This window comes from Vulpes lagopus, chromosome 4 (assembly GCF_018345385.1).
Source record: "Vulpes lagopus strain Blue_001 chromosome 4, ASM1834538v1, whole genome shotgun sequence".
In the NCBI taxonomy this organism is placed as follows: Eukaryota; Metazoa; Chordata; class Mammalia; order Carnivora; family Canidae; genus Vulpes; species Vulpes lagopus.
The window spans coordinates 53201967-53210888 of NC_054827.1; the positions used below are offsets into that span (position 1 = coordinate 53201967).

Sequence of the window (8922 nt, forward strand, 5' to 3'; positions counted from 1 at the left end):
GGCCCCAGACAGAGATCCCAGAACCTCATGCAGCTTGTGCACTCAGGGGTCGCTGCAGTGCTGAGTGCCCAGCGCAGACACGCACAGCCTGGGGCCTGGCTCAGCCTTCTTCCAGTCTGTGCCCAGCTGCATGCAAGCCAGAGGGTCCGGCTCCAGTTGCTCCAAGCAGCCTCCAGGAGGCACATGGCCCTGGGGAATGTTTCAGGGGCCACTTTACACTCTGGCCACAGCAGTGCTGCCATGACCCCTGCCCACAGGCACCTTCCTCTGACTATTCCTTCCACCCCAGTGAGACCCTGGATCTCAGCCCCTGTCCCAGCTCCAAACAGGCTGAGCCCTTTTCCAGAACACCTCCTCCGCTCACCACCCAGCTCAGTCAGTTCCTACCTCTGAGGACAATAGTTTCCTCCCCAGATTTGGATCATTCTTTCCAGGTCATTGTCTGCTACATGTCCCGGGACTGAGCTCCCCAAGAGCCTCTCTTCCTCTCAGCTGTGACGCTTTCAGGCCTAATTCTCTTTCCTTCTGTCACTCTCATCCTATTTCTTCAGGTCTTCACATCCTGCCTTATCAGCCACAGAGTCCTCTGCCCCAGGATTGTTGCTCACAACGGGCAATAAGACTGGAAGGCCCCCTGACATTTCAGAGCAGGACTGCATCCTCGGGGCTGTCCTTGCCGAACCCCATGATTCCTGGCATTGCCCCTTGCCATGGTCCTCCATCCTGCACAGGCTAGCAGACAGCATGGGGTGAGCTGACCCCTGTGTCCTGGGGAGTCAGATGCCTGCACTGACACAGAGGCTCCCTCCTCTCTCCTGCAGGGGGCACCCCAGGGGGTGTAGCAGGAATCCATGGGGTGCAGAGGCCTGAGCTAGGAGAAGACTCATTCCTGCCCTGACTCTGCCATGGATATCTGGCTTTTGTGTTGGGAAATTTTTAGTCTCTTGCAAGCAGGTGAATCCTTGGGAATTTCTCATCTTGGACTTACCTGAGCCTCTTCTAAACCATTTCCTTATTCAATCTCTGGCTTCTTTTTCCTCCCACAGGACACACAGGACCTGAAGTCAAACAGACTCCCAGCCACCTGGTCACAGAGAGGTGAATGAGAGTAATCCTGACGTGTGACCCCATCTCTGGTCACTTATACCTCCATTGGTAGAGGCAGATGCTGGGGCAGAAAGTGGAGTTTCTAATTTTATTCTACAAGGATCCTCTCTTGGAGAAGTCCTAAATATTCAAGAATCGATTCTCAGCTGGAAATCCTGATGCATCACTGCCCACTGTGGAGATCCAGCCACAGAGCTGGGAGACTCAGCCACGTACCTCTGGGCCAGCAGTGTAGCCACAGCCTTGCCAAGACACCTGCAGCCTGCACACAAACCCTCATACTTCTGCCTCTTTTTAGCTCCCAGATCCCTTTCTGACTGGACTTGATTTTTCAGCCGTCTCTAAATACACATGTCTGAATTTAAATTACCAAAAGAGGATATCTCTGGCATGACTGGCCAGGGCACGTGTTTTGCAGTATCTTTATATATACTATAGGGTTATTGTGGGCTCCAAAGTTGGGAGAGTTGCTTCCCAGGAAGCCTCCATCAAATGACCTAGGTTCTCTCTTTACCTCCTTCTGTATCTTGGATTTTGTTTTGCGTTGTTTGGGTAGCTTAGAAATAAATCATTTTAATTCATAGAATGGAGAAGTGATTACCAAGGAATGACTTTGATATTTGCATGAAGGTGTAGAGTACTTCCAAGATAAATCTTAAGGAGGATATGCAAGTCAACACAAGGGCCTGAATTGTCAGTGATGTCTTCCCAGTAAGTCCCTTATGCATTACTTGACGTGAGAATGTTAAGGGAACAGCAAAGATGAAGTCCATTATTGGGACCCCACTTCAGGCTAACAGAGGTCTAGACCAGTAAGAGAATCATCAGAATAAGGCTGGGATTGCAGGATCAGAATTTAGCAGCAAAATCCAAACAGCATCTAGAAGGGAGCAGGAATGAATCAGTCCCCCAAACTTGACATGGGGCCATCAGATTCACGGTCTCGATTTGAATAAAACCCCGGTGTTTTTGATGAGTTGGAACAAGAAAGGTAGAGGGAAGTCTTCGAAACAAAAGAATGGATTTCCTTATAATAAGTCAGAATGAGATCAAGCATTGATCGGAGGGGAAAAGTCGTGAGCAGAGCTTATCACACAGACACAGGAAATATTCATTTACTCCATTACATCCACGGCAGCACCACCATCAAGGGATAGAGAATGACTCACTGATTTGAGGTCTCATAGAAATTTTCAGACTAAAGGATCCCATTTTAGTGCTAAGGAAATGAAATCATGGGTTTATATCCATGAGGTCCAATTTCTTTACACATATGGATCTCTCAGATGCATCTGTCTTTATGAAAGAAAAAAGAATGTACTATAATTTTGGCTAAGGGGCTGCTCAGAACTAACACCTGTGGAGCTGGGTCATATGCTCTAGGATGTGCCATGACTGAACAAACAGCTAAAATATGGGACTATGGTCACAATCCATGAGTCCAGAAGCCATTGGTGGGATTAGGATGGGTATCCTCCTCACAGCTCCCAGTGACCCAGTTTTAATTTCAAACATCATTTTCCTGTAGTAAAAGTCCCTAGATAAGAGGTTGTGGTTCCTCAGTAGAGGGAGGCGCATGGTGGATGCTTCCACCATGGGACATGGTAAAGATCCCAGTGAACCTGAAGTATGAGAATACCTGGTCATTGGGGCTCCTTCTGCTCCGATCCAGTTGTAAGGCTGGAGGTATTGATCTTATTATCATGAGGCAATAGAGTTTCTGCTACACGGTGGAAGTGGAGAAAGTTCTACCTGGAATTCAGGGAACTAATTCAAGCATCATTTGGTGCCTAAATTCCTGGTGATAATGACAATTTTGCAGTTGCAACCATCCTGGTCTGACAAAAGAGGCACCTAAGGGGACTGAAACCCACAGAGATGAATGTCTAGATCATCTCAACAAGCAAATGACTTAGAACACTAAAGTGCTAAGCAAAGTTGGAGAAATTATATAATTGGTGATGAAGGAGATAATAAATATCAGTTATCGCTTTGAGTATAGCACCCCCACAGCCCTAAACCTGTGCTTGGAGGGATTGCAGCTGGCCACCACCTGAAGACCTTAGTATTTGGACTTGAAGCGAAGCAAGGAGTGGACTGTATCCAGTGCCTCTTTTGTATCGCTCCTATCATCTTGGCCCTACACTGATTCCAGCCACAACTAATTCGTGCACCTCCTCCAAGCAGACAATGACCCATTCAATAAAGATAGAACCTCCTCTTAAATATGGTCCATGTGTTTAGCTTCCTTCCTGTATACTCTGTGGCCATGATTGAGACCCTCAAATAGGCCGTTTGAAACTTAGACATGCACAGCCAGAAACATCAGGAAGTTATTGTTCTATGAGACAATTCTGAATCAGGAGGATGAGACCTGATGGATGAAGCTTTTGTAGTTGTCTCAAATTCCCTTGAAAATTGTAGATTGAGGAGCAACCACTTATCTATAAAAATGTCCCAATTAACATTCTAATTTTTCACATGTTCCACACTTTTTCTTTCTGTACATGATTTGGCCTAGATATTTCCATCTGACTTACCTTCCACTTACCTACTCATTTCAACTCTATAGGTTCTGCTTTTAAAACCATACAGATTTACCTTAATAGTAGGTGTTTTGTGTGTTTTGGTTCTACAATCTCCACTTAAGTATTTACTATGGTTTTCAGTTGTTTACTAAAATTCTCCATTTTGTTGGCCACTTTGTAGAACATATTAATAACAGTTATTTCCATGTCAGTGTCTGAAAACTCCATCTGAATCATTTTAGGTCTGTTTCTTATGGTTCTCTTTTGGTTTTGGCCATGTCATCCTGTCTCCTCAACAACAGATGATATGTGTTTGAATGCTGGATATTTTATATGAAAAATTTTAGAGAGGAGATGAAGATTATGGATCATGTATTCTTTTATAGAGACGATTCCTTTTTGCTTACACTATGATATCTTGGTAGGGGCAAGTGTTCTGAATCTGGTTGGTAAGTGAGTTGAATTTAAACTAAACTTCAGGTTTGTTGATGTCTGTTCAACTTTCCTCCTAGTATGTGATCATTTAGGTACCAAATGAAACTTGCAGAGTATTTTTACTTTACTAAAGTGTGATTTGCATGACATAATACTTACCCGTTTCAAATGTACAACTCAGTGAGTTTAAATATACTTTTACACTACTCAACTACCACCACAGTCCAGTTCTGAAACATTTCCATACCCTCCCCCAAAAAAGTCCTTTTGTGGCATTTTCAGTCAATCCCCGCTCCTACTTGAGCCTCAGTGCTTAGGTCTTACTGGAACTCTCTCCGAGGTGGCAGTCCCTGAACCCAAATGCTATTACCCAGACCAGTCAGTCCCTGTGAGATCCTCCAAGCTTCTTACACCTCAGTCTTCTCTTGCTAACAAATTGGCAGTAACTCTCAGGGAAAAGTTGTTTCTCAGAAATATCCTTTGTCACTAGAGTATAATCTCTTACTTTCCTCCTCACCTTCTTTCTTTGTAAAGCTTCCCATGTAAGCTGAGTGGGACATTGAGGTAGGTACCTGGGAACTGCATGCATAAGTCCCACTAATCCGGCAATCATCTAGGGGTCCCCCTGGATAGCATCTTACAATCTAAAGCTGAAAAAAGACTTGGAGATTATTTGTTTCAGCCCATTGTTTTAGAGATGAACAAGTGAGAAGTCATATAAAGAGTAGTTTTTAACTGCGTTACTACTGATTATAGCCTCATTTCTATAAAGTTTATATTTAATATGTCTAGAGTAGTCTGTGAATTTCTTTTTGTTCCTATCAGAATGCAAGCCTCACGAACATGAGAATACTGTCTTACCTGTGCTTTGCACTAAATAGCTATTCAATGACAGCAAATAAAGAAAGTGTGTTAGAGTGGTTGGTTCGCTACTGTGTCCCAAGCACCTGTTCTGTGTTCAATTAAGAAAAAAATATGAAAAGGAAAGGCAAAGATTTGTGTTTGACGAAGTTGACCAGTAGTTGACAGTTAGTGTTGCCAAGCCATGTGTGTGGTGGATGTGGATGTGAGTGTATGTGTGTGTGCCTGCTGCCTCGGTGGCAGTCATAGTGTCTTGCTCTCATGCCTAGCTCCTCCCTACTTGGGTTTAATAAGCGCTGGACTCTGCCCAGGAGGGAACTGAGATCTGAGAAGTGTGCCTTGGTGACCATTAGGAGGAGCTGTTGCTCTTCCAGAACCCCTGAAAGAGGTGACGGAGTGGGGCTGGGGGTGGCTGGAATGAATAAAGGGGGCAGTCGTTGTCAACAGGAGCAATTTAGTGATGTTGGAGACTTCTTGTTACTCCAGCTGGGGTAGGGTGTGCTACTGGCACGTAGTGGATAGACACCAGTGCTGTTGCTAGGCAGTGCCCACAACACTGACATCCAGTACTGTAATATGGCAATATCTCTGAGGTTGGGAAACCTTAGGCTAAGCGTTAAGTTGCAACATTGGGACCACAAAAGAAAGTGACCTATAGACAGGCCAAGGACAGTAAAGTCATTAAGTCCAGGTTTTACTCCACTTCCATGTTGTCATTCACCTCTCCAGCTGTTTAGTCCTGTCCCAAAGGGGCTTCTCATTGCCTAGCTGCCTCCTGCTCTACATGGCTCTGCCCCTCAGATAGATAACACCTTCACAGGGAATGGGGTTGCAGTATGTTCTTCCTCAAGGAGAATCATCAGCAGAATTTGCTCCTAATATTTCTTCATGCATTTTAATGGTCTACAGCTGATGCCTGTGTGAGACCCCACGGTGGTTTTCTTGTCCACAACTGAAGTAACCAGGGGGCTGCTGAGGATACAGAGATATTCAAAGGAGTGGAGATTTGAATGGGATCACCCTGCATTGCTGTGGAGAAGAAGTGGATCCAGATAAGAGAAACTTGCCCAACTCTTAAGAGCCAAGCCTAAATGGGGAGGAGGTGGCCAGATCTGGGAGAGCCAAAAGCCAGGGAGGAAAAAAAAAAATCCTTCAGTCAACAGGCTGCCCCATTCAAACTATCCCCAGAAATTCCAAATTCCTTTGAAAAGAGGAGAAATTAGCATGTCTTGAAAGGCACAAGGGCAGGAAATGAAGGAAGAGGAGAGGCCCAGCATGGGGAAGTCATTCTGGGCTGTGACATCACAGGCAGCGCACCTGTCAGGGCAGTGGAGAACTGCTGCCTCCTTCTTACCACTGAGGACCAGACAGTGCCTGTCTCCACCATGGGCTCCGGGCTCCTCTGCTGTATGGTCCTCTGCCTCCTGGGAGCAGGTGAGTCCTTGGTCCAGCTGGCGTGCTGCAAAATTAAGTCTCTAGGCCTGTTCATCATGTGGCCAGCAAGAGCCTGCCATCTGGGACTGGTCTGAATTCTTCTCCTTTCCTTCTCAGCACCCCTGGATACAACAGTTTCCCAGACTCCAAGATACCTCATCGCGCACGTGGGATCTAAGAAGTTACTAAAATGTGAACAAAATCTGGGCCATAATGCTATGTACTGGTATAAGCAAGACCTCAAGCAACTGCTGAACGTTATGTTTATCTACAACAATAAGGAACTCATTCTAAATGAATCAGTTCCAGGTCGTTTCTCACCTGAGACATCTAAAAAAACTCATTTAAACCTTCATGTCAACTCTCTGGAGACAGGTGACTCTGCTGTGTATTTCTGTGCCAGCAGCCAAGACACAGCCCTGCAAAGTCACTACACCCCTGTGCACAAACCCCCCTGGCTCAGCCAGGCAACTGTACACCAGGACTACATGTTCACCTGACCCTGAGGCCCCTTTCACTCCCAGTGAGCTCCCTGACTGGAGTTTCTTATCTCTAGTACAGGCTGCCAACATCCTTGATGGGGCAGATCTACAGTTATGCTCTAAGAAGCCTTACATAATTCTACTTATCAGCCTAAAGAGGAAAAAATATCTAGATAAAAATATCTAAGATTGTCAGAATATTCAGATCATCACCGAGTTTGCTGGATAGAAATCTCTTTGGAGAAGCATGAAAGTTCTGGCAACAGGTGAACTGGAAAGAAAATGTTGAGGATAAGCCCCAGGAGGGGTAGGCTTGTGCTCTGCAGACTCCCTCCTTTCCAGAAGGATGACCAGGGCCATTTTTCTCAATTCAGATCCAGTGGCATCTTGAAGATTCCTGCAGATCATGCAGTACCCAGGTGATGGAGGATATTATAGACCTTCAAAGGACTTTGGACATGAATCTCAAGGCAGTAGCTAGTCATGGGTCCTACCTGAAGCCAGGTAGCATGAGCACATTGGAATCTGGTACAGCAGCACGGTACAGTATGGATCAGAAGAGTGAGAGTGTGGGGATGGAATAGTCAATGAGGAGACACCTAAAAGATTCTTTAGGGAGCCCTGGCATGTGTCATTATTACTAATGCATGGCCTTTTAGGGTCTCAGTGGGGAACCACAGCACGTTCACCACTGTTTCTCATCCTAGCTGGGTCTGAATGCCAGTGGCTTCCAGCTCCACGTCTTCTGAAGTCTCTGCTCTGCTCTCCAGCCTAGTAGAACCTGCCTTCTCTCAGCTTCTGGACTCCCACGCTGTGCATGTCCATCAGGATGTGGCCAAGAAGAGAGGATTTCCTTACACTCACTCTAAGGTTTCCTTTTCAGGACTCTGTGCCCCAAACCCAAGCTTTCTTGGGATCTTCAAGCCACATTTGCCATTATTATTATTATAGACAGACATTGTTTATATCAATTTCCTTACCTGTGTCCCACTGTACCTCTTCAGTGTTCTCCCCTGATTCGGGTTGTCCTTACATCATTTTCCTTCCATGGGCACATCCCTAATTCAGGTCACTTAAACTCACCTTTCAGCCTTTCACCTCTACCCCTTGCTTTGGGAAAGGCTTATGTTAGTTATCGTTCTTAGGGCAACTGAGCCTTTCACTTCCCCTTAGTGTTCCAGATATCGGTTTATATTAATTTTTTTTTAATTTATTTTTATTTTTTTATATTAAATTGTTATTTGCAATCCTTAGAACTCTAATTTTGGAAGCCAAACCATGCAAAAATTTTTTTATTTATTCATATTCTGCTCTTTCCTTGTAGAACAGCTGATCAGTGACTCTTTGCTACAATGGATGTCTAGCATATTAGTAACAATCCTAGCCTTTCCACCACAGTTAATATTGGATTCTTGTCTATGAATGGGATTATCTCCAGATTTAGTGAATTGGAGGTCCATTAGATACCTAACTCGTTCAGGAGAAGAATATCAATTCCTTTGCTTAAATTCTAATTTCTATACCTTTACTTTTTTTGTTTTAGTGGCCACCCTGAAAATACTTAAACTTTATTACATTAGAAAAATGAGTAGAAACCTAATGTCCTAGGTAAATGGATGAAAGGCCATGTTGCTGCCTCTTTTTTTTGTTTCAGATGCTTCCTTCCTCTTCACACCTGCATACATCTTGTACCCCTCACAAAGCCACTGACCCTCATCCCCTGTCCTCTCTTCTGTTGAATGAGGAATAGGCATCCTCTAAACTGATACCATTGGGCTGGTAAGAAGTCTGCAAACTGGGATAACGCTGCTTTGCCCAAAAGGAGGCGCTGGGGCTCTTTTGAAACTCTAAGGCTGTGGTGAGTGGTGGGAAGAGTGAATAGTAGAAGGATTGTTGAGGGAAGCAGGGCATTGGAGCTCCATCCTTAGGTCCAGTGGGAGCATTGATTGCAGATTCCTCAAAGATAGTAAATGTAAATCATTTTTAAATTGATTTTCCTAGTTCGTTTCCCAGAGTTAGGAGTCTTTCATGTTCTGTCTCCTTTTCTGATATTTCCCACTTATTTTTTCTCCTTT

The 8922-nt window shown here is 44.7% G+C and overlaps 1 gene segment (V, D, J or C); it reads left to right on the plus strand.

Annotated features, from left to right (window-relative positions):
* The first annotated feature begins 6268 nt into the window (after positions 1-6268).
* LOC121488744 lies at positions 6269-6865 on the plus strand. The segment is given in 2 exon segments: positions 6269-6365; positions 6483-6865. Coding segments are annotated over 2 exon segments (432 nt in total).
* The last annotated feature ends 2057 nt before the right edge of the window (positions 6866-8922 follow it).